Below are 26,333 nucleotides of genomic sequence, written 5' to 3' on the forward strand. Positions count from 1 at the left end.
GAGTCTCAATGGGAGAAGAAGGAGGTTTACGTGTCGATGTAGTTGATGCCGATTATGTCATTCTTGACGAGGACCTCGCCTTCTTTGGGCTCGGGGACTGGTAAGTCGGTCTTGTACTGTAAGACCTCCGTTCCTCCGGTCTTCTCAACCAGTATCCCCTTCATTGTCTTGGGGATCTGCGTGGAGGATGCCATGGTCCGGGATCGCGGGAAGTGGTTGCTGAAAAGGGAGAGTCGGGATATTGGTTTGGTCAATTGGTTGGGTATCTTTGCCAGGATGAAGCGCGACTGGAACGACATGCAATTGAGCGTCAACTGAAAGATATGACGAAAAACAGTCCCAACATTAGAGGGGCATATCGTCATTGCGGAGTTAACCCCAGTAGATTACGGATGTCCGCACGCAAAGTCCTGGACATCGCTAGTAGTAGCCCTAACCCTAATTTTGGAAGCTGACCCCGTAACTGTCGCCTAGAACTATTTCCTAGGATCGCATGAATTGAGTTATCAGTTGCTCCTGAGAGTGAGCTCAGGTTAGGCGCAAATCCGAAGCAGATTTGATGCATTGTCCAGGCAAACTTTCAGGCAGGGCGTTATCCGAGATCTTGGCGCTCAGGATTTCTGGGGTCCCCCACTACAGGGCCCCCTTCTGAACGTAGGATTAGGGCTGCTACTGGCGCCCGCTCAGGTCCTTTCTCCGTAGGTGGTCCCAATCGCCCTGTAAAGTTCCTTGGTACGGTGTACCACGTAGAGTACCGTTCAGGCATAATGTCACAACAAAAAAGTAAAGCAGCTCCCCACTGAATCACGTGAGAATTGCCTGCCACGTGGTCCTTTGGCAAGAAGTCAGCCCTAAGAACAAGGTGCCGCCAACAAGGTTAATGCTCGTCATAATGATCGGCAGCAAGGATTATGTCTCGCATACGATTGCCCGCATCTCAGGAACCGATTTCGACCGATTATGACAGCTTTCAACAAACAATCCTGTCGCCCCCCGGCAACTTCAGTGCACAAAAACCACCCCCATCATGACTGTCGGCTCAGTGTTGGTCACCGGGTAAGTCTACCTCATTTGTAAAGGTATCATCTGTACTAACTCAATGCCAGAGGGACGGGCTACATAGGCTCGTTCACTGCGCTTGCACTACTCGAAGCAGACTACAAAGTTGTGATCGCAGACAACCTCCTCAATTCCTCAGAAGAAACCATCAATCGTATCGAGCTCATCTGCGGAAAGCGACCCGAATTCTTTAACGTCGACGTCAGAAAAGAGGAGGACTTCGACAAAGTCTTCAAGGCGCATCCAGACATTGACAGCGTGATCCACTTCGCTGCTCTCAAGGTATGTTCCAAAGGATCGCAAAGAGCCGTTTTTTTGGGTTGTGGCATCTCTGGAATCTCAATTGACCGTTTTCAGGCTGTTGGTGAATCCAGCGAGATCCCTCTAGAGTACTACCGTACCAATGTCTACGGCACCATCTGCCTCTTGTCCTCCATGACACGCCACAATGTATCCAACATTGTTTTTTCCTCTTCGGCCACCGTCTATGGCGATGCCACCCGCTTCGAAAACATGATCCCAATTCCTGAAATCTGCCCAATCGGCCCCACGAACCCCTATGGCCGTACCAAATCTACGGTCGAAGCTTGCATCACAGACCACGTGGAAGCCCAACGCAATAGTCTTCTGAAGGCGGGAAAATCTGGTGACCACTGGAACGCTGCTCTCCTCCGCTACTTCAACCCGGCAGGCTCGCATCCTAGCGGTGTCATGGGTGAAGACCCCCAAGGTGTACCATACAATCTCCTCCCATTACTTGCCCAAGTAGCAATAGGGAAGCGCGAGAAGTTACTTGTCTTTGGCGACGGTAGGAGCGCTATCTCCCATGTTGGTCACCCCTATGGAGAACGCATGCTCACAGAATTGACCGTAGACTACGCATCTCACGATGGCACCGCCATCCGCGATTACATCCACATTCTCGACCTCGCAAAGGGTCACCTCGTCGCTCTCAACTACCTTCGCGATCACCACCCTGGCGTACGTGCCTGGAATCTGGGAACAGGCAAGGGTAGCACGGTCTTCCACATGATCAAAGCATTCAGTGATGCGGTGGGCAAAGACTTGCCATATCAAGTCATTGGGAGGAGAGCCGGAGACGTGCTGGATCTGACAGCTAATCCGAAGAGAGCGAATGAAGAACTGGGATGGAAGGCAGAGAGAACATTGGAGGATGCATGTGAGGATCTGTGGAGATGGACCAAAAATAATCCGCAAGGGTATAGGCAGAGTCCGCCAAAGGATTTGCTGGAGCAGTTGAAGAAGGATCGAGAGAGTGGCAAGAAGTGGGTTTGAAAGGTTATTCTCCGTAAATAGCTGCTAGAGATGTGATCATGATCGAGCTTGCGGATTCATTGATGAGTGGCACTAAGCTGATAGAATTGCAGAACCCATAGACAGCAGTCCTTCATCTGGACATATTATCTGGGTGCACTCTCTTCACGGGACGTATGTTGTTCTGCCGCAACGACATCCCAGGCATCTAAATGTTTTCCCTCCAAAATACAAAAACTACTGACAATGTGGGCCCACTACCGAGTAACACCTTGACCTCACCAATGTTTCGTTTCAACGCGAGTGACATCTCAGCCGGCGAGATCGTCCCGTGTCGCCTGCAATCCTGCTCAAGCGCGCTTATCATATAAAACCCTGTTGATACCTTGCAATTGCAAAGATGAACCAGCTTTAAGGCCCGAACCTGCGCTAATACAGAATCTGCGGCTTTCCTCAAACGCGAACGTCGGTTCCTGAAAATAGCAACGCATGGAAACGTGGCAAACCATGCTACTTCTGGCCTTGATGCAGGTGACTGAAGGCTTTGCAGGAGCTTAGCATCTACCTAATTATGAACCTAGCGGTCTGACCGCAAATTTGGCCGCGTATGCCAGCCGCTGAAGCTGGTGGGCCGCGGCAAGCTATCCGAAATGCTGGAATCCCATGCAGACGATAGATGACGCCCAGGACGGACAACTCGAGTGTGGCTGTGTAAAAGTTGATGCGAACCGAAAGCCGATCCAAAAGTCTCCAAAGGGACATTTTCTGCCAATCAAGTGAGACTCTGCGCCAGCCTGGAGCAGCGGTGCCAGTCCCTAGATCGAGCAACTGGAACGCGACATGGTTACTTGGCCTAGCTTGATGCCATCCTTACATCGCTTGCCGCTCTTGACGACGTCTCGTGTACGGAACTTTCCAGTAGGAAATTGAAGTATCGGATCATCTTAAGCCTCTGCTGTGAGCTTGGGTTTCCCGACCCGCCCCATTGGTTTTCGTTATGGTTATGGCTCTCAACTAGGATCTCAACATGAGACGAAGTCCATGCACTCAGTCGATGTTGGCGATTGGAGCGCAAGAAGTTGGTCGAGCTATTCAGCCATCATGCCGTCCAGGCGGGAGGATACCATTTATGCTTCGATCCACAAGAGTCCCTCGTGCAGCGAAAAGATGGCACTTCTCCTCATGAGTCCAACGATATCCCAACGCGGACAATTTTCATCGCCTGGAGGGTTCGTAATTTCGCATGAAAGCATACTCCCACTCTGTCATAGCAGGAATGGAAAGTCCATTACTTGACGCGCAACATCGGAAGGATATCTATAAAGCCTGCTCCTCACCTCACTCATTCCCACAGCAAAGCCATCATCCTTGACACATCCAGTCAATGTCAAGCAAACTCCAAAAAGCCTAGCACCCAAACACATCGACCATCATGCATCCCTCTCCCCAACTCCTCGCACTCGCTGCATCTGCTCTCCTCTCATCCACCACCTCAGCTTCCCCCCTCCAGCCCAGTGCCACCGCCACCTACACCTCATCTTCTCCACTAGGAACCAAGTCCGTCGACTGCAGCAATGTGTCAACCGGCCTAGCTCCTGCCTGCTGGTTCACTCTAAACATGACCACCTACCTCAACAATTGGGTAACCACGAGTCCGTACGGCGGCGAATTGGCAACCGGAGAGACGCCAGGATCTACCAATCCTTCACCAGCCACCAGTTCAGGTTCCGCGCAAGCGTCCGGCAATCCCTTCGCCGACGACGTCACAACCGGCACCAACTCCTCCTCCTACTTCCGCAAGCGAATCGTCGCCCGAACAGCGGCAGCCCCGGCTTCTGGGCAATGCGAAGGCGGCAAGCCATTCTCCACCTGCTTCCTCCTGCTGCAGCAAGGCTACGGTTCTGGCAAATTCAACTGCTCCAAGATCAACACCGGCGGAGCGAACGGGACGTGCCCGGCGCCTAGACCAGCCTATTACGCAAACAACCCCCAGGCATTCTACGCTGTGTGGAACTTCTACGGTAAGCCCCATGTCTCCCCTCCTCCCGTAGATCAATAAGCCTATTGTTACCTTTCAATCGATGGAGGACACCATCACAAGATCAAGCAAGAAGCCGAAGGACGGACTGACCTCCCAACCCAGCAATAAACGCCTACATCAGCACCTTCCACCGCGCCCTCCGCACCCTCGCCCTCTCTTCCCCCGCCGTCATCTCCACCGCCGCCACCGAAGCCGCCCCAAAGATCTCCTACTTCCAATCCGCCAACCAAACCCTCTCCATCGACGTCGCGCTGCTCGACCTCCTGGTCCGATCGACCGGCGGCCACGAACTGCCAGGAGGGCAAAACACGCCTTTTCTGACCCTGCTGGAGGGAGATCTGAGCAAAGTGACGTACGGAGAAGCGACGCCGCCGGCAACGCTTGCGCTGTTGATGCAGGGGCGTTTGGAGCAGGTGTTGCGGGAGGTTATGCGGGATGAGAGGGTGTTTGTGAAGGTTGCGGGGAACGGGGCATTTTCGACGAGGGGTTTGTTGAGTGTGGAGGGTTTGGTGAAGGTGCTGGGTGGGTGAGTGGGGGATGTGAGCTGTTGGAGGATTGAGAGGTTGTGGGGATGGTTGTGATCCGCGGTTGATTGATTGATTGATTGATTGATTGATTGATTGATTGATTGATTGATTGATTGATTGATTGATTGATTGATTGGTTGGTTGACTTGTCTGTCGTTACCTCCGGTGATATCGTATATTTAAGATTTGTGTCTTCATTGCTTCGCTCTAAATCGATATGTATTTCGAGCGTCGACCCCAAAATCCCATGGCTCTTGAAAGTCTTATATACCCATGTAGGGCGGAAACCCTCCCAGCTTCGATAACTACATCGTCGGGCCCCCTCTCTCACCCCAGTATCTTCACCAAAATTCGCAGTCAAGGTGCGGCAGGATCGAAAAATCTGGGTTTTCACCCGCCCCTTTTCGCAACTCTCACAATGTTCTCCTGTGTATATCACAATAAAAACAGGGCTTAAAGCCCAAACTTTACTTCCAAAGGTAATTGAATTGCTTTTGAAGAAGCCACTCCTTTGAGAGATCCTAGCCTTGAATGACCTGAGTTGGTAGGATGTTGTGGGGCTGTAACCAAAACACCACGGCCGCAAGCTGGAGCGGTTCGCAGACTCGGCGCACTGGCTGGCCGGTCTACAGCGTTGCTAACAGCTAGCGAAAATCCTTGACATTATTCACCAGAGATCCTCTTCTTTGACACCAACGTCATCAAGCCCGCTCGGCGCTATCGGAGCGGCATGTCTCACCGGATCAGCTGGGAGTTGGTCCTGTTGAGGACTGGGAATGGCGTTACTATCGTCTGCAATCTCGTCCAGCCCCATCTTTTGCCGACAGAAAATTTCAGCCTCTTCATGCTGTCCCAAGTCTCGCAGATGATCTGCAAGAAACCGCATCGAATCCTTTGCGAGATCACTGTCCAGCCCCAAGATCTTCGATCTAGTCTCGTACACGTGCCGAAGCAGGGGCGTGGCTTCGTCTGATTCGCTGTCTTGGTACTTGAGCACCGAAGCAAGGTTGTTCATTATCACAAGCGTGTCTGGGTGCTCCGACCCTAGGTCTTTGCGGCGCGCTTCGAGCAAGAAACGGTACATTCCTTCTGCTTGAGCACACTTTTGTTGCTGTTGAAGCACTCATGCAAGCTGCGTGAGGCTGTCAAGAGTCTTCGGATGATCCACACCAAGGATCTTGGACTGGATGCCCACCAGTTGCACATACTTCGCTTCAGCGTTCAAAAAGTCTTCTTGCTCGCGGTAGACCAGCGCCAGGTTCCACAGAGTCTGCAAAGTCTCTCCGTGCTCAGGTCCGTAGTGCACGGTCCTGTAGTCCAATATCTGCTTAAAGATACGTTCGGTTTCATCATGCTTTCCCTGCTGGCCAAGAAGAAAAGCAAGAGCGTCAAGATTGTCTTGAATTTCTTTCTCATCTTCGCCGGAAGCCAGTCGAAGCTCCAACTCCTGACGGCGAATTGCCTCAGCGTCCTCATACCTTTCTTGATCTGTAAGGCTCTTGGCGAGGTTTTCGAGTGTCTGTAACTGTTCTGATTCTTTATCTTCATGCAAGGAATCGGATATGTTCAAGGTCTCAGTGTCCAGCTTGTCTCCCTGTTCAAGATCTCCAGACTTCCTCAGTGCGATCGCAAGATTGCGCCGAGTGTGCATAGTGTGTGGATGAGTAGGCCCAATGACTCTCTTCTGCAGCTCCAAGACGGCCTTGAACTCGGTTACCGCCTGTGCATAGTCTTTCCTGTCGCAAGCGGAACATGCTAGATTGTGCATGACGTTGATTGTGGAAGGGTGAGTGACGCCGAGAATATCCTGCTCAATAAGCAGGGCTTCCCTATAGATACTTTCTGCTTTCTGATGCTTGCCTTGGCGGGCAGAGACTATTGCTAAATTGTTCAGAGTGATAAGCGTGTCAGGATGGCGATCACCAAGCGATTCTAATCGATCCTTTAGCAAAGCGTTGTACATCTGCTCAGCTTCATCCAGTCTGTCCTGATCTCTAACCGTACCTGCTAGCTCCCCACGTGTGATGAACACATCTGGGTGAAGACGTCTTAAAACAAGCTCACCCTTATACAATGCTTCCCGATGTAGCTGTTCAGCTCCCTTGAATCTGCGTTGGTGAGAAAGCACACGAGCGACATTGTTCATTGCAATGAAGACGTCCGCCTTGATCCCGATATCTCCTGGCCGCCCATCGAGTAGTTTTTGCTTTTCAACGAGTTCTCGACGATGGATCTCCTCGGCTTCTCTGTACTGACCAAGGGTTTGTAGGTCAGACCCCAAAGCATTCAAGCTCTCAAGTGTGGCTCGATGACCAATTCCAAGCACTTTCTCCCTTGACTTCAAAGATCTGCCTCTGTAAGAGCGTTGCATCTTGGTACCTGCCACGTTTGTGGACAGTATGTGCGTAGCTTTCCATGGCGGACAGCGTATCTGGATGCTCAGAGCCATACAAACGCTCGAAAACCTGCATCGACTCCACAGCTCTCAATTCTGAGGCCTCGTACCTGCCTTGCATCCTGAGGAAGGTTGACATATTGCGTAACAGAGATGCTTTAGCGTGTAGTGACGCGGTTTGAATTACAACAGCACTGGAGCGAAGGACCTCTTCCGCATGCGGAAAGTAGACTCTGCAGGTCGGCCAACTCTCAAAGAAGCCATCTGGAAACCTGTCGGATACCGTCTTCAACGCTTGTGCTGCGATCGTTTCGCATTTATTTTCGTACTCGCGGAGCCAACCCTGGACGGCCACCGTGACTAGACCGTGGACGTTGCATGCGTAGCGGTGCGTGTCCAAAGTGACGAGCGAAAATGCTTCCAATAGACCCATCGCTTCTTCGAAATCAAACTCATCTTCTCCGTCTGCTATCAACAAGGAGAATGGGATCCCTCGCGGATCCATAAAGCTCATCATCGACAATATCTCCGCACCTCGCGGGTTTTCCGTCTTGATGTAGTTAAACGATATCCACCACGTAGTCACGACTGACTCTAACGGTCTTGCTTCTCTACCATGATGATTGAATCGTTGACCAAGAAGCCTAATTCTAGTTGATTCACTGCCACGATATAGCTTGATATATTCGGCGACGCTTTTGCGTCTTTTCGCCATGAAAGCTGCGGCTTGAGAAATCGCCAGTGGCAGATAGACCAACTCTCCGAGGAGTTCAAGCTGCTCGGTTTCTGTACTCTCAGCTATGATGTTCTGACCAAGCAACGCTTGGGCCTCATGCGCATCCATGGAAGGCACGGTAATCGGAACTCGATCAAGAGCGAGGTCCATGCCGATGTCTCTATTCCTTGTCGTGTAGAGTACTGAACCTTTGGAACTTTGGGGGATATACTCCCTCAAAGCTTTGCCAACGTAGCTAAAAGTTTCAAAGAACATGTGGCGGTCATCGACATTGTCAACAATCATTAGCCATGGACACTCATACTTGGCCTCCAGCCAGTCGCGGACAAGCTGGAGTACGTCTGCATTTGGATCATCTCTGCCCGGTATCTGGCATTCGGAAGCGATGCGCTTGTAAGATTCGACGAACCTCGCTGCATTACCAGCATGAATCCAGAATACTGATGTGTTCGCAGACCGTTCCCTCTCTCGGTATGCGTATTCCAGGGCAATCTGGGATTTCCTGCACCATACCCTGCGTCAGAAAAAGCGATTGTGGCTGTCGATGGCCATCGGCCATGACTTACACCCGGTCGTTCAAGACTTTACTTACCCAACACCACCTAGTCCACACAAGACCGCCGTTGGCACAGCATCTGGTTTGGCTGCAAGCCTGAACTCCAAGGCCGACATCACCGCAGTGCGTCCGACGAAGGTAGGATTCCGTCCTATAGATACCATCCATAGGACCTTGTCTAGAAAGCTGGCATTGTCGTTAATCTGATCCTTCAAGCCTGCCATGTGCCTCAGATCGCTCAGCAGCGACATCTGCTCAAGCTGCCGTTCAAGGATCAACACGGTATTTGTTTGTACTTGACTTGATGCGGATCTTTGAAAGAGTCAGCACGAATGACATCTGGACATTGGATTCCTTGAGTAGGCAACAGCGAGTCTTTGGTGGGCGAAGCCGCAAGTCTTACCTCGTATCAGCCTGCAATTGAAGGCTCAAAACTCCGACAAGGCTATCTAAAAAACCTTGTAGCTCTTCAATCTGATCAGAACGATTGAGCGACTTGAATGCTCTTCTTGCATTCTTTGCCCAAATCTGCCTTTGGCCATCGCTCTTCAGATCATCCAAAATACCGGACAAGTCCTGCGCTTGAGTCTGACATCGTGCCAGGGTCTGGCCGCTCAAGACTGCTTGATTGGAGGCCTTGTTCAGCGATTCAAGGATAATCAGAAGGTCTGAAAGACGGTCGGCTTGGGTGGCGAGCTTTTTCGGCAAGCCGGAGCCTGATGCATATTCCCGTATTCGGCCACATAGCTTCGCCGTGAAGTCAATGAATTGGATGACATTAGTAGCGATACCGAAAGCAATAATTGCCTCCGCACCCGACATTGCTATGGCTGCATAACATGTAGAAGCCGATTGATCGAAGAATGAGAAACTATAGCATGCGATTACGAATCAAGCTAGACTAGGCGCACCAAAGGGAAGCTGCGATAGGGCTGCGCAATGGTTTATATCTCAATGCGATGCTTGCGAATGGAGCTGGCTAGGTGGAATGGAATGGCACAGAGCGGACAGCATTCAAGAGATGGCATTGTGTCTAACTAGGGTATCGCTTTTTGACTATCCAACAACGCCTCGCTATGCGGATCAATGTCATGCAGCTCGGAGCTTCCTCAGCCTTCACATCAAGTCAGAGATTCCTTCAGGCCATGAACCCCATATAATGGCCTTATTTGGCAATCTTCCCCCTACGGGTGCAAGCACCTTCAGCTTGTTTTTTTCTCCATCTACATCGGCAATGTATATGAACCCCATCACGCTGGCATCACGGATGTTCTCCTGCGTATCTTCAGGGTGGGCGTTTACGATGGTGAGGATCGCATTTTGCATCTGCGGGGACGGTCGGACCTTGTTGAAGATGGCGGAGATGCTATCTTCTGTCACGTCTCCAGGCATCAGTGATTTGAGCAGGTCATCGATTGCTGGACGATGTTAGTCAGATCAAATGGTACAGGCACGAAAGTTCCCACTCACGCTCGGCCAACTTGTATATGATCAGCTGGTTGAAGTCGATCTGTTGCGTATGTGGGCTTAACGTGGCATTGACGTCGCCAAAGAAGTACTCCCGGATTTGAGACTGGCGGAATTGCTGTAGGTATGCTTCGTCTCGATCGACACATCCGCCAGACTTGTCCACTTTGACGACAGCAATGGTCTCGCCAGCGCCGGTCTTCTGGCCGCTGAAGCGTCGGAGCATGTCATTGTATAGTCTTTCGGAGCCAAGGACTACCATCGCACTGACTGCCATAGAAGTGAGCAGAGGAAATCAGGTCAGAGGTCTCGTCTGTCAAACTCTTACCTGAGAACTCCGAGACGATGTGCTGGATCATTTCATAGCCGCCTTTGCCTTGACTGATAATGCCTGGTGTGTCAATGATGACCCCTGTTTCTTTGGCTTCACTATCATCCTGTAACCGGTTCATCACGGACAATGCGAGCCGGGTCACAACGGGCTTGAATATCAGAGTCTTCTCTTCCGGATTGGCTAGTCCCATATAGTACACCAGAGGCAGCTTGACGGGCACTTGGCTAGGCCCATTCATTGGACTGCTTCCCCATCCATTCTCCACGTCTATGACCGAGGTGAACGTTGTGGCAGAGAGTGTTCCAGGTATGCTCAACATGCCTTCTTTCGTATCAAGATTGACCACCACAGGCTGTCGACCAACTTTCGTAGCGTATGCTGTAAGTATCTTGACTAGACTGGTCTTCCCTGCGTTCTCCGAACCCACTATTAACACCCGAGGTCCATCTCTTCCTTCTGAATTCGCTTTATCGCGTAGGTTCTCTAGAGCAAAATGTAGGTTCGCATAGATCATCATGGGGGTCTCTTCGGCGATATAATCGACTTGGCAGTCGCCGACGACCTCGATGCGACAACCATGCCACGTGTAGATGGCCGCTTTAGTGCCAGTGAAGGTGTAATTCTGATTGATAGGGAGCTCGGTGCCAAAAAGTTCAGCAGTGCCTGAGAGGAGCTACAAAGATTTGGTTAGTATTCTCACACTTAGGAAAATTGAAGAGAGCGATCGAGCTGGGACTTCATACCCGAACCTCAACTTTGGTACCAAAAGCAACCTCGAATCTCCATTCTGTTTGCTCCTTGAGCTCATGAACAGTCGGCGTCGCGAAAGTCTCAACAGGAGCAGATAAGTCAAGGCCAGGCAGAGACATCTTGGAGGTGTAGGCATGTCCAGGAAGGGTAACCTTAACAGCTTTGGCGGCCCGACTGTGCTCCGGCGTCTCCAGCGTCTGCGCTTGGGGACAATCCAACCTCAGGTCCTGTATTCCCTTCATAAAACCCTTCATGTCGAATGATTTCTGCATTTTTGGGGGTGCACAAATTTGAAGTACAGGCTGCCAAAGAAGTCACTATCGTTTTCTGTATTTCAGGCCATGCTCTGTGAAATAGATTTTAGGGAGTGACCTTGTAGCTATGCGTACCACATAACAAGAAACAATGTTGGTTATTCACCAGTGTTGTGGTCAATCAAAGGAAAGCTATCACTCGTTGTGTTGGAAGGCGGCCTTGAGAGGTGCGTGTAAGTTTTAAGGGATCCAGACGCCCTGGCTGATCCATCAAGAGAGTAGCATGTACTGCTAGTGTAGAGCAAGTCTGTTAACGGACGTTGCATTACGAAGTATCTGTGGTTGGACATTGATACTGCTTTGGCCTTGCCCTTGGTCCATATCGAGGATGCGAAAGTTTGGCTTTGCAGAATTACATGCGAGGCGTGATCTACTTTGAAAAAACTCCAAAAAAAAAAAAAGAGGCTCAAACTCGTCGTCGAACCGAGGAGCAAAAGGAAAATCATCCATACTACAGGAGCTCAGTTTTATTAAAGACTGTGCATATTCATATGGATGCAAACCCTCGAGCTGACGTTAGTGGCAATACTGTACTGGGCCAACGGTTGATGAGTAAGGCCTCATCAGATTAACTTGGGTGTTCCAGTGTAAACCACTAGGCCAAACTGCTCGATGAAAAAGGAATCTACTAAAATGATCTATACTCTTCAAAAGTTAAAAATCAAGATTGCAACCGAGGGTTAATAGTCGACCCCTGGCCATTGTTATTTGAGTCAGCATTGGGTTGTTGAGCCTCCACAACAAGCACAGACATACAGAACTACGACTTTGATATTTGCGTGACTAGTTTTGGTTTTAAGTGCCTTAATGACATGCGCTACATGGGTTTTGCGTGCAATTTCTTCTCTTCGGGTTCGTTTCAATATGTGAGTCGCTAAAGGATTAAAAACACTTTAGAGTCCTTACTCAACTCTTGCCCGGGTATGAATGTCCTGAACATCTATTTGTTTTGGTTTGTTTTTTGCGTTTTTCTTTTTCGGGTAGGGCGGAAGGGAAAGGGTTCTCTCAGTCACGATCTCAATTGATTGCTTTGATATTCAACTGGCACATTGTTGGGTTTCATGAGAAATTAAATAGAAAGCTCTCAATGCAATCTCCTTAATCCCTCTACCAGCTCTCTTACGCCCTCAACTCCGCCCGCTTTCACGCCCACCTCCCCCAGACCCCCTACAACACTTTCTTGCACCCTTTCCCCTAAGTCCAAAAAGCCCTCAATCAACTCCCCGTCCACAAACCGATAAGGCTCTTCTGCTTCTCTGACTTGATTTCTAAGCCCTCTATATGCATTGAACGGAACGTCCCCCAAACTATTCACCATGGGCGCCAGCGCAGCTTGCAAGCGCATGAGGAGATCGCGGTGTGTTGGGGCAATGAGGCCAAAGAGGTAAATACTGCCTTCCACGGTACCCATAAACGCTTTCGGTACCACGGGCGCAGGGGTACGAGTATCGGTTTCGCTGACTTCAAAACTCCGGATCCTATTAACCATCTCCCCCAACCTCAGCTCACTGGTAACCTCCAACCTTCGCCTGTCATCACTCGTCACACCGCCGACATTCTGATGTAGCACCATAAGATTGCCTTCAGCATCAGCTTCGAGCCAAGTGTCTTCACCAACATGAGCGACAGCGGTGCTCCAAGCTGTCTGGTAGTGGCGGGCCGTTTCTGTGAGGGTGTCCTCGAGTCCTACCGAACCGGGAGTGTAGGTGGTGACGGACAAGGATTTCATGAGATCAGCGATCGCGATCTGGGAGCCGTGAACGGATATATCGATGGGGGCGGTAGAGGTGCGGTAGGTGGCACGTTTGTGGAGATGAGAATTTTCGAGGGAATATACCACAACCTAGAAGGTACGTTAGCTGTTGTGTCTGCAACAGAGTGAAATAGGAAGAAGGCGGATCGCCGTACTGTCTTCACGAGCGCCGCGACAATGTTGCCCGAGATTACGCCGAGGGCTCTGCAGGCGCCTCTGACAGGCAGTTCGGTGATGACTTTGAGGGTTCGTTCAGAAGTGACAGCAAACACAATGATTCTGCCGCGTATTGAGTCTGGCTCTTCGTCATCCAGATATGCAGTCCCAACAATGAAGCGTTCGACTAGCTCGCCAGAATCTTCGCGAATGTCGGCTCTGATGACGCTTTCCACCAACTCTTCTTCGTTGAGAGCGTAAGTGTCGAGCTCTTTGAAGAGGACCTCATCTGCGAGCTTGAAGTGACTCTTGATAAATTCTCGTGACTGACGCAATGATCTGTGTATTGTTCCTATGCCAAAGGCTTTCAGCTTGGGTGAGTATGCCATTCTTCGTACAGTCTCTCCGACAGGTAGAGTCTGAACGTGTGTTGTGCGCTCTGTATCCACAAGCGCGATCCTGACGTCCTCGGGTGTAGCTATGGCGATGGCACCAGGGTAAGCCTCGGAATCAAAAGAGCAGATGCACGACGCTTTTTCAGCGGTGACGGCAGAATACACAATACGGCCCTCAGAGCCATAGATTAGACTTGGATGCTCGCACGTTGCAAAGACATTTGACAGGCCATCACTTCTTGGGAGAGCCTGGAAGCTCGCTTGCTGAGTCCCAAGTACGGTGACTTTCTTCGAGGAGAGTGCGAAGGTGGTGAGGTTGGTGGAAAAGGTGATGACTTCGCCATTGGCCATGGCGATGAACAGCGTAGGTGGCTGTTCTGGGAGAATCTGGACAAGTAGGATAGAGCGCGGTACTGAGACTGTCTCATCGCTGACAATGACTTTCTGCAGTGTTTCGAGAGTATCAATCTTGAAAATAGCAACGGCGGCACTCTGCCAGAAGCCTGCTATGCAGATCTCCGACGAGACATGCGAGACGTGGATGCAAGCAATTTGACCCTCCTCTGTGAATTGTCTTCTTGCGCAGACCTTTAAGTCTTCCCTCAGATCCAGTACAAGGGCTTCCAGACCATTGACTGACAGCACAAGGTTCTGATCATTTGCTGACGCGGCCGTGATTGGATGGCCATCGGTCGAGGACCACTCGGAGATAACCATACCATTTTCTGACTCAATCAAGCGAGCCGACGATGCAGTGACTTGGAGCAGCCGGCCATTTGAAAGATCTGCAGCAAGTAGAGTGCCTTCTGACAATGATAAGCTCTTGTATTCCGCTTTTTCCTCCACCTCTCCATCTGCTTGGAACTGAAATAGCCTTGTCTCGCCAACGAAGGACACCACGAGTAGATCTACACTAGCGCTTGCATCGCCTGACCTCAATGAGAAGAGATCCGTGGCATGATCCATCTCTCCCAGCAAACCCTGCTCTTCTAAGCCAACTCCACTACGGACACTTCGGAGGCTACCATCTTGAAAAGCTCCCGATCCGGTGACGATACGAGCTTGCCCCGAGGAGTATTCATTGGTCTGTCCTTCGCCTGACCGATTGCCCATGTCCATGATAGTGAAATCCAGGACAGGCGCGATGTTCGAGATCGTCTGTACTATCTCGATGCCTTGCTCTTGAATTTTGACAACCTGTGAGTCCCCTTGATGGGAGCCGACGAACATATATCCCCCGTCTAAATAGACAAGTACGGAGGCCCGTGATGTCTGTCCAATCGCATCAAGCTTCCAGCCTGTGACATCGCCTTCATTCTCCAGTAGAAGCATAAGGAGGTAAAGTTTCCCAGAGTCATCTGCTATAAGCCAACGCTGATTGTCAACCTGTGCCCAAGCCACAAATTGCCTTGCTTCCTCCAAAGCATTGCTCAGAACTTCCCCATTGACATCGTCTAGATACGTTATTGAAGTTTCAGCAAGGATGAGCAGGCCATCTGTCATTATGTAAGTAGGTGAGCGACTGCAAGTACTGGACGTGGCATACAAGCTGGGGCAGGCACGGCTATGAGATGGCTAGCCCCAAGCTCTAAATCGTCCCGTGTGCTAACAATTTTCTCAAGGTATGCGCTACCTGGTTCCCCACTGCCGCTGGCAGAATATTCCAAATTTCTAACATTCAAGCACACTCTTTGCTGGTTGTCTTCGTAGAGAAAGGCGAATTTCAGCTGTTCGGCATCTTCTTGTCGAGGGTGCAGAAAAGTTGAAGATCGAACAAATAAGTCGGAGATTCTTGCCGGTACAGGATCGCCCAGAGTTCCAGGTTCGCCTGTGCCCTTCTTGCTGCCCTGCTGGTGTATGGGTAATATAGTGACGATGCCATCGTAGAGTAGAAGCGCCATGAATCTTCTGGTAGGGTCTATCAGGCACCGATCTTCGGTCTGAGAGTCTCTTGCAGTCTTCTCAGCTTGATCTTGATAGCTCTTCTCCGTACGTAATTGCCGCGCCTCTGAGTCCCAGGAGACGGTAAAGTACATATATCGATCTGTACCAACGAAGAGGTGTTCGGTTGAGGCATTGGCCGGACGTAGCGTCTCCAACATTGTGACCTTGCCATACAGGCTTCTTGTATGAGCCAGCACCAAGCCATCTGGGGTCTGATGGTAGATTTCGAGCCGATTGGCTTTGCTAATGCACAGTCAACGCCGAGCGTCATCCTTAACATCGAAGGCGAACTCACGCTAAAACCAGTGATTCCTCATCTGCAGACAATATATGGAGCTTTATTGCATGCTGCACGCTAGTCCCACGATGTATAGGAGCAAGATATGCCATGATTGCAGGGAGCGATACCGTTCAAGGGACTGGTCAGCAATACTTAAAAGAAGCAAGCTCGCGCTTACCGATAACAGCGGCGCTAGGCGATAAGCCTGCATAACGCGGGGAATGACGGCAGTTTGTAAACGCGTAATATCATTTTGCCTGCAAATATCTGCCAGATTCAAAGTCATCTTCCTACAGCAGCGACCATGCCTCGCGGCAAGAAAAAGTCTGCTATCGTTGAGACCAAGCTCAACCAGGCTGCGCGAGCAGACTCTCTCGCGCAAAATGTGCAGCTACCTCTCGAAGAAGTGACATATCCTAAGGGCTCAGCACCCCACCAGCCTAATCCACCGCTACCAAAAGCGTCCTTTAACAGTATAAAAGAACAGCTTCGAGCGGCTCGAGCTTGCCATACTGTCGTCGAGGGCGAGCCAGTCTCCCCCTCAGACGACCGTATCAAGGAGGCGCACCGTGAGATCTGGCAGCGCGTTGGGTTCTATTCCAACCATCCTAACCATGATCCTACGGCCATTAACGAAGCTTACATCAAATCAATGAGGGAGAAGAGCCATAGATTAGGCAAAGTCGTGGCTAAATACCGCTTGTTCATCAACAAGCCAACGGGCAAACGTGCCATGTTGATGCAGTATCCCAACCGAGAGGTTGGTCAAGAATATCGTGCAACGTCTGGTAATAAGCCTTTGGAAATCCGCATCAAACCTAAATGCGGTCTTGTCGAGGTCGAGATCCCAGTGAACATTCACGTAAATTACGACAAGGAGAGAGGTGTCGAGTACGGAGAGGCTATGCGCAAAAGTCGGTTGCTACAGGAAGGAGGATCGTATAGTCTTGGTGGTGGTTTGGGAATCGGTCCAAAGGCAATATCAAAGAGCGACCGCCGGGCACCCGCACCAGAAGGGCCCTCGCACGAAAAGCTCTTGGAAAATTTTGATGATGCCAACAACAAGGGCCATGTGATGAACAAAATTACTTTGGGCGGTCAGATCTATCCGTTCAGGAACGGTGACCCAATCTATATGGCAGCGACTTTCAAAGACGGTGAGCACATCAGCTCCGATCACCACAAACTTTCCTACTAAATATCGCACAGACATCTGCACTTGGACGAAAATGGATGCAATTGTCCAGTTACGGCCCCAGTTCGTCCATCTTGATGCTATCAACGAGGCAAAGAAGACCGCGTTTCGAACAGAGCGAGGTCCGGACAATCGCGATAATGTTGAGCAAGAACCCGAAGCCAGGGCTGTCAATATGGCTGTCAAATCGACCGAAGGTAGCGAGGAGGATATGTATGGGGGAATGAGAGCAACCGCCAAGCTCCTACGCGATATGAGAGATGAGCCGTGGCAGCGTTTGGCTTGGGTTGACCAGGATGTAAGCTATATGAACAACCACTATGTTAGATCAAACCAACACTTTACAGGAACCCGAGTCATACAAAATCTACAACGATGCCCTGGTATACCAAGACCCTGAAAACGCCCCTCAGCTAGTCTCCGAGATGACCAATGAGCAATACCTCGACGCCATCAGCTGCCCTCGCATCGATCCAATCAAACAGGGTCAAAAAGTCATGGCACAGGTAGAGGAGTCATTTCTCGAATCTGAAGATAGTGACGGTAAGATGGAGGTCATTGACGACACCGATGACGAAGACAGCGACGAAGAAGATGAGGAAGAGTATGAAACCTTGCCCGAAGGTGCGATCCGCCCTGATGACTGCGTTGCTGAGAGACGTATCGAACGCATTGCCAGGGCAATCTGCATCCACCCAGTAACTGAGCAAGCCTTCTACGAAGGCCATATGAAGCAGAAATTCCTCAATGACCCGAAATGGGCCAAGCACTCGTTCCTCCTTGCCGGCGATCGTCATCACATATACTACAAATATCGCGTCGCTGAGAACAGGGCTGGTCGAGGCATCGACCCCGTATATGACACGTTTGAGATGGTGGCAGCACCCCGAGGTCACAGTTCGGGCAGTAGTTGAGAATGGTGTACTGCAAGTATAAAAGTAGGTGATTAAAGCATAGCGACTGGGAATCTTCAAATATAGCGAGGGAAAATATCATGCATAGCGAAAGGTCTAACGGAGTTGTCTCTCGATATACCCTACATAGCGTTGCGAAAAACCCTCGGGGCGTATTACAAAAGCAATGGACGTTCAAATTAAATCATCGACATCACGCCACCCACATAGTCGACAGATGCTCGACCAGGCAGATTCGCAGGCTGTAAGACCAAGTAAAATTTACAGTCGATGCCCCAGGCATTTCCCTACTAGAACTTCCCCAAACTACAAATAGATATGCGTCAAAACTACGTCCTCTAACCGCCCAAAGAATTGAATTACCATTTCACATACCCCACATATCTAACAAAAGCGAGGATCATATGCTGTACAGCTTTATTTCCCAAACCACTCGCCAGCCTACTCTGTGCAACCCGAATCTCCTCCTCACCCGGGAAGCGGCCGTTGTCCTTTCCGTCTTCTTCCTGTCCTCCGCCAAGACACCAAATCAACCTTTTCGAAGAAAAGACATGAACTTGCCCAATCTCCCGAATAGTCCTCCGTGACAACAAGAACATCGGTGAAATACACAGCCAACTCGGTGGCGGACCATCATCCATCACGAAGCGAATCGAACCTCGTTGTCCAACCCTTGCCCTCCCGTCCGCTCAAATCCCTCACGCCCTTGTGCTCAGGTCTCCGCCGGCATATCTCCATCAGAGCCACAAGCACGAGGCCGCCCAGCTCGATTGCCAAAAGGTGAACTCCAGAGCAGGCACACCGGCCTGCTATTGGAAATCGAGATCGGATCGCAGCCCCTTTCGGTAGGCGCCCTTCAAGTCCCCGCGTATAGTGGAAGACTTGATGGACATTTGCTCTGCTTTGTGACAGGTAGCAGGCCAACCTGAGTCTGACCGACAACCCTGTGTGGTTGTCGGGAGACCCTGCGCGGATGCATGCTGGGCAAGGGGATGGTTCGGCAATGGCTTGGCGCCGTTGTGAACCTATCTCACTCACCGCATGGAGGTCCACGGTAACTTCTACGACAGGTGTTACAAGATAAGTTATTCAAGTAGAATGCAATGCAGGAACGTTTGCAAACCATGGTAGCATTCTAGCCCTAGAGCAGACCCAACGATTTAAAATCTCATGTAGGGCAAGCGTTGAAACATACAATACTTCACGGTAAATTACAAAACGATGACACCAACAATTTACATATGGCCACAAGATGCTTTGATCGCAGGGACAACAAAATTCAAGGATGCAGTATTTAGTAGAAAGTCATAGAACTCGTCATTGTTGGCATTTGATAGCATGGATGCGAAGGGCCACGCTGCAGCGAAGAAAAGGCAGTCATCATGCTACCTTGACACAAAAAACTACGGCTTACGATACCTTAACGAGTTTTGGTTCTTCTCGTCGCTGAGCTCAAACCTCACTGCTAGATCCTGTCAACGTTTCAATCCTATGCCTACTTCCCTTACTTCCCTGACTTCTGCTTGAATAGCATACTAGTAAACGCGGGCAGACTATGTCATTCAAGAAATGCTAGACTCGTAAATGTGCAGAGCAAAACCAGCTTAGTAGCACAATATTCTTTCTAAAAGTAGCGTCTTGCGCCAAATTCGAGATGCGGCATGCTTGAAATTTTATGATCATGGTTTTGACCAACCCTAATTATTGCCAGCCTCTGCACGAAATATTTGAGTGCTGCTAGAGAAATGAAGTCTTTCAAAGTACAAATTTCCAACACAATTGAGAGTATCGGAAATACAACAAGGCCCGTGCTCGAGCGCCACGCTATGCATTTTAATTGTTTGGAGCTGAACAAGATGGTGAAAAAGATGCCCAGAGTATCGTAACTCAAAAGGCACCTACCAGCGGCGACTGAAACGGCATCAGGAATTGGCTGGGACACAAGGAAGGATCTTACTCACCTGTACGCCTCGGCGACTTTGGGTTGACGCTTCTTGAGCTTCGGCGTATAGTCGTCTTCTTGGCGTCTTTTCGGAGTGTCTTCCTCATCAGAGGAGGAATCTCGATGTCGTTTGCGGCTCAGTGACTTCTCTGAGCGTAATTCGGTGGGTGAAAGAGCTTGTCCATCTGTCGGCGGGGTGAAGAACCCATTGCCATTACCGTTGCTGTGATCTACACCGTTAGTGCTGTAGCCAAAGGGATTAACGTTGGCGAGTCCAGCAGACAGTGGGCTGCCATCAGTTCCATCTGGATGCGGTTGCTGTCTGAAAGGCATTGGCGGCGGCGGAAGAGGTCCGAAGTGTTGGTTATAGGAAATTGAACCATTGGTTTGGTGCTCTGGGGTTACTTGACTAAGGTCGGACTGTTTTCGATGCTGGTCTCCACTAAGACTGGAAGCAGGTCAGCAGGATCGCCGGTCACCGCGTGATATATGGAACATGAACCCACATGTCTGCTCTCGACGAACTTCTACTACGTGACACATGCGTATCATTAGGTGAGCCATGTCCAATGTATTGATCTGGCCAAGTAGTTGCTGTGACTGGCTTCGGTGCTCCAGTCACACCTAAAGCTGCGAGAACATCCTCAGGGTCCTGTTCGGATTTTATTGGTTGCCCAAAGGTCGCAGGTTCTGGGGGTGTATGGTATTCTTCTTTAACCTCGTGATCCCCAAGCGGATGCTGCTCCGGCTTCACCGACTGTAGTGGAGATGCGTGCACTGGATTTGCCGGCTTCCCCTTCTCAAGCTTTTCTTGAAGCCTCGCTTTGGTCTCTGCCAGTTCACGCTCCATCCTGTCTAGCGTGTTTTTCACCTCGAGCGAATCCTGGTTCATGGAAATTGTTCGCGACTGACTGCGAGAATCTCTGTTCAACTCATCGCTTGATCCTGGATGCGCGTGACGTTGCCTGATCTTCAGCAGGATTTCGCCAACAGGAACGATCTTACCGTCAGCTGGGAGATCAGAGAAAGCGATATCATCTGCGTGTTCTTTGTCCCAGTACTTTGAATCTTTGGATTGCTCAAGGCAGGCTTCGAGACTTCCATCGTATTGGTACTTTGACTTGCAATAGCCTTTATCTTGAGGTGCTGGCTGCGGAAACGGTGCTAAAGCATCCGCAACAATAAAGTTCCCTGGTAGAGGTTGACTGATAAGATAGACAAATTGTTGTGATGCATTGGTGAAATGTAACCTGGATTGTGGTAAATCGGGTATGTCAAGAGAGTCCAAGTCATCGTCTTCAAAATCATAGTCTAGGACCTGAGCTTGGTCTGAGCTTGGTGGGGTAGACTGGGACTTCATAGATGCGGAGGATTCCATTCGCTGGTCTGGCTGGGCCGTGGCCTCAGCGCCAAAAGACTGTTGATTAGATTGGACAGAAGTAGCTGAAGCTGGCGTGAATTGTGATTGGTACATCTGGGAGCCGCCAGTGTATTGCGAGGCTTGGACAGCAGACGCCTGGCTGGGCGTCTGAGAACCGTTTGGATATCCCGTAACTTGACCATGTGGAGCCATATATGGCTGTTGGTGATGCGGTGACCCTTGGTGTTGGTGGTTGCCTTGCTGATAAGCTTGTTGAGATTGGTAGTACTGTTGCCATTGCTGATAGTATTGCGCTTGAGCTGGTGAGTGCGCCGAAAGCGGAGTGGCAGGACTATACGCTTGTTGATACTGATGATGTTGGGGATACTCCATTTGCCCATGAGGCGGTGGTGGGTACCCTTTTGGCGAGACTTGCGTATGACCGGGATGTGGCGTGTATTGGTGTTGGGTGGCCACAGTACCACCATTTTTGGGTTTTCTCAATGGATTTTGAAAGGCTTGCGGGTTTAACTTTCCTCTACACTTGGCATTAGAAACATCGCAAAGAAGCCAAGTATGAAACTTACGCTGGAACCTCACGTATCGGTTCCGGGCAGTCCATCGCGAAGTGACCCGAGTTGCCACAATTGAAGCATGGCTGAGGTGCTGCATGAGCGGGACTCTGTCCATGGACAGGATTAGGTTGCGGCTGGCACGCTTGCTGGTAAGGTCCGTACTGAGAAGTACCGAAATGCTGAGAAACAACTGGATGCTGAGGTGAACTATGAACAGGAGAGGAGCCATGCTGGGGAGGAGAACCTTGCAGCTGGGGTGCATACTGTCGTGATTGGTAATGCTGCGGTGCATATTGATGATGGTAGCCATTTTGTCCTTGTTGAGGTTGATGAGACTGCTGCTGCGGGTATTGTTGCGCTGGCTGGCTTTGTTGAGATTGCGCATACTGTTGCGCTGACGGGCCTTGTTGAACTTGCGGATACTGCTGTCTCGGTTGACCTTGCTGTGGTTGCTGATGTCGCTGTGCTTGATGTTGTTGGTTCTGCTGATACTGCTGCACAGGGTAGCCTTGTGGTTGGTTTTGCTGATACTGTTGCATAGGCTGAGAATTCGGCGGTAGCTGATACTGCTGAGTGGGCTGAGGTTGTTGGTATTGCTGTGCCTCATATTGCGGATTATGCTGATACTGATACTGCTGGGGTTGCTGGTACTGTTGGCCTTGTGCGTATTGTTGAGGCTGCTGATAATGCTGAGGCAGCTGTTGATACTGCTGATACTGTTGCGGCCACTGAGTGGCAGCCATGTTTGACAATGATGACTTGAACTCTTGCTTCTGCCGCCAGCACAATATGGACACTCGCCCTCAGATCATGAAGACGTTTGTAGGGACAAGAAACCTAGGAGTAGGGGCTTGACGTTTTCAAACAGAACTAATTTTCTGGTGGAAGTAAATCTGAAGTTGAGGACCAGAATTCTTAGAGGAGTTCTTGACAAGGGTGATGCATATACGTGTTTCAGAAAAGGGAAGAGAGCCGACAGGGAATGAGATCTTAAGATCCGACTGAGACTAGCTGGTCAAAGAGAACTCCTACAGGCCGCTGAGTATCTGCACAACCTAAGTTGCTCGTCAGACTTTACACGATTTGGCGGATAAACGGTTCCGAGAAAACGATTTTCTTTGGAAAGGGTAGAGACTGTGGGAGTTTGCAGCTTGCATGGAAGATGCAGTGTTGTCTCAAACAAGAAAGTTGGAAAGGGCGATTTGAGAGGGTGTACGTATATCGAGATGACTAACGCTTTTCGGATAGCTTCCGCTCGGGAAAAGTCAAAATTTAACTGAGAGGAGTAGGTACAACATCAAGTACACATAGGCCTGTCTAATGTTTTCCCATCATGCCATGCCGTTTCCTGTTTTGAGGGAGTAAAGCTCATGATGATTTTGAGATATATCTTACAGCAGGCTTCCGCACTGCTAGATCAAAGAAAAGCCATCCTGCAGAGCAACGCGGTCTGAGAGCCCCCGCTTGGGTTGGGAGGCAAAGACATGCCCGGTCTTCCAGGTATGCCTCCACCCGTCGCTTGCTCTTTAACCAACAGACGGCTTGCTAACCCTCTGCTCTAGCAAGTGTCGATCTCGATGAATGTATCGAAAGACTCTACAAGAAAGAATTGCTTGCCGACTCTGTCATAGAGGCAATATGCGCCAAAACAAAAGAGCTTCTGATGAAAGAGAGCAATGTTGTACACATCGCAGCGCCAGTCACAGTGGTTGGAGATATACATGGGCAGTTCTTTGATATGATTGAGATATTCAAAATTGGAGGCTTCTGTCCAGATACCAATTATCTTTTCTTGGGTGAGCTGTACCCAAGAGTGCTCGCGTGCTCAGCAGAGCGAAATCTCTTGAGCTGGTCTCTGCGTTCAATCCACAAGACGTTCGCCACTTTGCTACCGCAACGGAGTCGCTAATATCTTCTTCGGTTTAGGCGACTATGTAGACCGCGGTCTCTTCTCCGTCGAAACAATCTCCCTCCTTGTCTGCCTTAAATTGCGCTACCCGTCCCGCGTGCACTTAATCCGCGGCAACCACGAGTCTCGCGGCGTAACACAATCATATGGCTTTTACACCGAATGCAACCGCAAATACGGCAACGCGAACGTCTGGCATTACTTCACCGACATGTTCGATTTCCTCACCCTCTCTGTGGTGATCAACAATCAAATATTTTGCGTGCATGGCGGATTGAGTCCGAGTATACATAGTATCGATCAGATCAAGATTATCGATCGCTTTAGAGAGATACCGCATGAGGGCCCAATGGCAGATTTGGTGTGGAGTGATCCGGATCCTGAGAGGGATGAGTTCTCGCTGTCTCCGAGAGGCGCGGGCTATACGTTTGGAGCGCAGGTGGTGAAGAAGTTCCTGGATGTCAACAAGATGAACCACATCCTTCGTGCGCACCAGCTCTGTCAAGAGGGCTACCAAGTCCTGTATGAAGATCGACTGAGCACAGTCTGGAGCGCGCCGAACTATTGCTACAGATGCGGAAACATGGCGAGCGTGCTCGAGGTCAGCGATCAGGGAGAGAGGTATTTCAACGTCTTTGATGCCGCGCCGGAGAATGATCTGCATAGGGGAGAGCAGCAGAATCAGCCGAATCAGGATGGTCAAGGCGTTGTGGTCGAGTATTTTCTTTGATGATACCAGGTTGCATCAAAGCGTTGGAATCATGTGAGGCATATCAAGTGTTCATTTGATCATCGTTATTAACGGGAAAAGCATCGTAGATAGGCAGATTCCATATGCCGTTTTCTGTTCTAACGCTATATGAAGTACTACGATGTTTCGATAGCAAGACACAGGAGAGAATGAACTCATGAATCGCTTAATCTATCTACAAAGGTTCGCAAAGCCCTCAAAGCTCCGGCCGAAAACAGACCAGCTATAAAACAATTGCCGTTCCTATTCCCTCTCAGATGGCAGCCCCTCGTTCAGAGAGACCAATACATAGCCATGACAAACCCCATATACTACACCATCTTCCCTCCCAACCACCTGTAGACAACGCTGAAATCCTTCCCTTTCTCCGAAGCCTCGACATCCTCATACACGTCTCCTGCTCTTTCTCCCATCTCCACCTTCGCACCCACCCTCATCGCCTCCTCCATCGCCAACCTCAAGTCTTTCTTCATCAATTCCACCCCGAAACCGCCTTCGTAATCTTCCTCCGCTGGCGCTCCCGGGCTGATTCCGCGGACTGGGTTGTTGATCTCGCTGCTCCAACATCGGCCGCTGCTACCGTTGATCAGTTCGCCAAGGACGTGCGGGTCGAGTCCCCATCGCAGGCCGAGATTCATGGCTTCGGCGGTTGCGATGTTGGAGATGGCAAGGAGGTAGTTGTTCGCTAGTTTCCCGGACAGCCCAGCACCTTGTTCGCCCAGGTGAAGGACTTTGCTGCCCATAAATGCCAATATTGGAGTCACCCTCTTCACCAGTCCTCCCGATCTGCTGCTGGCTCCCAACATGAATGTCAAAGTGCCAGCCCGTGCGCCTACGACGCCGCCAGACATGGGAGCGTCGACAAAGCGACCTTGAGCTGTGCAGTGGACGGCGTTGGCGACTTCGCGGGACGAGGTGGGGTCGATGGTGGAGCAATCTATGAAGAGGCGTTCAGAGGCGCCGGAGGAGGACGTGAGTGGTGGGAGAGGTGGGTTAAGGATGTTGTGGAAGACGTTTTTGACATGGGAGGGCTCGGGGAGGACGGTGAGTATGACTTCCTGCGCGATGTGTGAGCAATTGGCAACTTTCATTTGGCCGCCGAGAAGAGAGTGTGGGATTGAGGATGTCAGAGGATTGGCTTTGATGTGGAATTCGAATCAGGGAAAGGGCTGCATGACGCGAGCTCCCAACTTAGATCATTGAGGTTGGAACATGCTCATCATAAGGGAAAACGCATGGTGACACTAAAAAGACCAGTCACGTACAGCCTTCTCCGCCACTGCTCTCGGCGAGCTTGCAATCTCAATGCCCATAAGGCCCATTTGGTTGTTCGAGGTTGGACTGTCCCTTGCAATGCCGACTTCATGCATGAAACTGGCCGTAGCTTCTTTGTTGCGGTCATGTATGATCAAAGTATCGCTCGCCGGGATCTTTGCACGTAGGTTTCTGGCCATTGGGTACCCTGAGAAGGGCACGCAGCCATTTGTAAGCACAATTCATTCTTCAATTGGGACACGCTGTCGAGGACATGGTGGGGCTTCCACGTGCGATAAGGAAGCGAAGCTCACCCATTCGTCCAAGACCTATGAATCCCCATGTTGCTAGGTTTGCGGGTGTGGAAGCGAAAGAGCGTCTTGTTATGGAGGATAGCGAGGATGCTGAAGGGCCATTGCTTAGCATGCAGAGGCGAGAGGGAGAGAATCGG

At 50.4% G+C, this 26,333-nt stretch overlaps 11 protein-coding genes across 11 annotated transcripts; 4 read left to right on the top strand and 7 right to left on the bottom strand.

The window, feature by feature from the left end:
• Window positions 1-26: 26 nt before the first annotated feature.
• On the bottom strand, window positions 27-365 carry HO173_013121 (uncharacterized protein; the record flags this gene model as incomplete). The annotated part of the gene is made up of 1 exon (XM_037314946.1): window positions 27-365. One exon carries the CDS (start codon window positions 363-365, stop codon window positions 27-29), a length of 339 nt encoding a protein of 112 aa, XP_037158102.1.
• Window positions 366-1,027: 662 nt separating this feature from the next.
• HO173_013122 (uncharacterized protein) lies at window positions 1,028-2,355 on the top strand (the record flags this gene model as incomplete). Its single annotated transcript, XM_037314947.1, has 4 exons — window positions 1,028-1,056; window positions 1,107-1,341; window positions 1,417-1,867; window positions 1,934-2,355. The coding sequence occupies 4 exons, from the start codon at window positions 1,028-1,030 to the stop codon at window positions 2,353-2,355; spliced, it is 1,137 nt and encodes a 378-aa protein (XP_037158103.1).
• Window positions 2,356-3,766: 1,411 nt separating this feature from the next.
• On the top strand, window positions 3,767-4,905 carry HO173_013123 (uncharacterized protein; the record flags this gene model as incomplete). The annotated part of the gene is made up of 2 exons (XM_037314948.1): window positions 3,767-4,355; window positions 4,478-4,905. The coding sequence occupies 2 exons, from the start codon at window positions 3,767-3,769 to the stop codon at window positions 4,903-4,905; spliced, it is 1,017 nt and encodes a 338-aa protein (XP_037158104.1).
• A 664-nt stretch (window positions 4,906-5,569) lies between these two features.
• Window positions 5,570-5,986, bottom strand: HO173_013124 (uncharacterized protein; the record flags this gene model as incomplete). The annotated part of the gene is made up of 1 exon (XM_037314949.1): window positions 5,570-5,986. One exon carries the CDS (start codon window positions 5,984-5,986, stop codon window positions 5,570-5,572), a length of 417 nt encoding a protein of 138 aa, XP_037158105.1.
• A 39-nt stretch (window positions 5,987-6,025) lies between these two features.
• On the bottom strand, window positions 6,026-9,411 carry HO173_013125 (uncharacterized protein; the record flags this gene model as incomplete). Its single annotated transcript, XM_037314950.1, has 4 exons — window positions 6,026-7,256; window positions 7,282-8,535; window positions 8,626-8,901; window positions 8,993-9,411. 4 exons carry the CDS (start codon window positions 9,409-9,411, stop codon window positions 6,026-6,028), a joined length of 3,180 nt encoding a protein of 1,059 aa, XP_037158106.1.
• A 294-nt stretch (window positions 9,412-9,705) lies between these two features.
• Window positions 9,706-11,412, bottom strand: HO173_013126 (uncharacterized protein; the record flags this gene model as incomplete). The annotated part of the gene is made up of 4 exons (XM_037314951.1): window positions 9,706-10,007; window positions 10,060-10,326; window positions 10,385-11,063; window positions 11,134-11,412. The coding sequence occupies 4 exons, from the start codon at window positions 11,410-11,412 to the stop codon at window positions 9,706-9,708; spliced, it is 1,527 nt and encodes a 508-aa protein (XP_037158107.1).
• A 1,126-nt stretch (window positions 11,413-12,538) lies between these two features.
• On the bottom strand, window positions 12,539-16,092 carry HO173_013127 (uncharacterized protein; the record flags this gene model as incomplete). The annotated part of the gene is made up of 4 exons (XM_037314952.1): window positions 12,539-13,297; window positions 13,363-15,254; window positions 15,305-15,945; window positions 15,998-16,092. 4 exons carry the CDS (start codon window positions 16,090-16,092, stop codon window positions 12,539-12,541), a joined length of 3,387 nt encoding a protein of 1,128 aa, XP_037158108.1.
• Window positions 16,093-16,286: 194 nt separating this feature from the next.
• Window positions 16,287-18,091, top strand: HO173_013128 (uncharacterized protein; the record flags this gene model as incomplete). The annotated part of the gene is made up of 3 exons (XM_037314953.1): window positions 16,287-17,139; window positions 17,192-17,475; window positions 17,525-18,091. The coding sequence occupies 3 exons, from the start codon at window positions 16,287-16,289 to the stop codon at window positions 18,089-18,091; spliced, it is 1,704 nt and encodes a 567-aa protein (XP_037158109.1).
• Window positions 18,092-19,989: 1,898 nt separating this feature from the next.
• HO173_013129 (uncharacterized protein) lies at window positions 19,990-22,711 on the bottom strand (the record flags this gene model as incomplete). The annotated part of the gene is made up of 4 exons (XM_037314954.1): window positions 19,990-20,002; window positions 20,053-20,481; window positions 20,540-21,931; window positions 21,981-22,711. The coding sequence occupies 4 exons, from the start codon at window positions 22,709-22,711 to the stop codon at window positions 19,990-19,992; spliced, it is 2,565 nt and encodes an 854-aa protein (XP_037158110.1).
• A 741-nt stretch (window positions 22,712-23,452) lies between these two features.
• HO173_013130 (uncharacterized protein) lies at window positions 23,453-24,607 on the top strand (the record flags this gene model as incomplete). Its single annotated transcript, XM_037314955.1, has 3 exons — window positions 23,453-23,468; window positions 23,531-23,764; window positions 23,895-24,607. 3 exons carry the CDS (start codon window positions 23,453-23,455, stop codon window positions 24,605-24,607), a joined length of 963 nt encoding a protein of 320 aa, XP_037158111.1.
• Window positions 24,608-24,939: 332 nt separating this feature from the next.
• HO173_013131 (uncharacterized protein) lies at window positions 24,940-26,082 on the bottom strand (the record flags this gene model as incomplete). The annotated part of the gene is made up of 2 exons (XM_037314956.1): window positions 24,940-25,686; window positions 25,894-26,082. 2 exons carry the CDS (start codon window positions 26,080-26,082, stop codon window positions 24,940-24,942), a joined length of 936 nt encoding a protein of 311 aa, XP_037158112.1.
• Between the last annotated feature and the right edge of the window lie 251 nt (window positions 26,083-26,333).

The sequence above is a fragment of the Letharia columbiana genome (assembly GCF_014066305.1).
Source record: "Letharia columbiana isolate WasteWater2 chromosome Unknown xpSc0000088_s0, whole genome shotgun sequence".
Lineage (NCBI taxonomy): Eukaryota > Fungi > Ascomycota > Lecanoromycetes > Lecanorales > Parmeliaceae > Letharia > Letharia columbiana.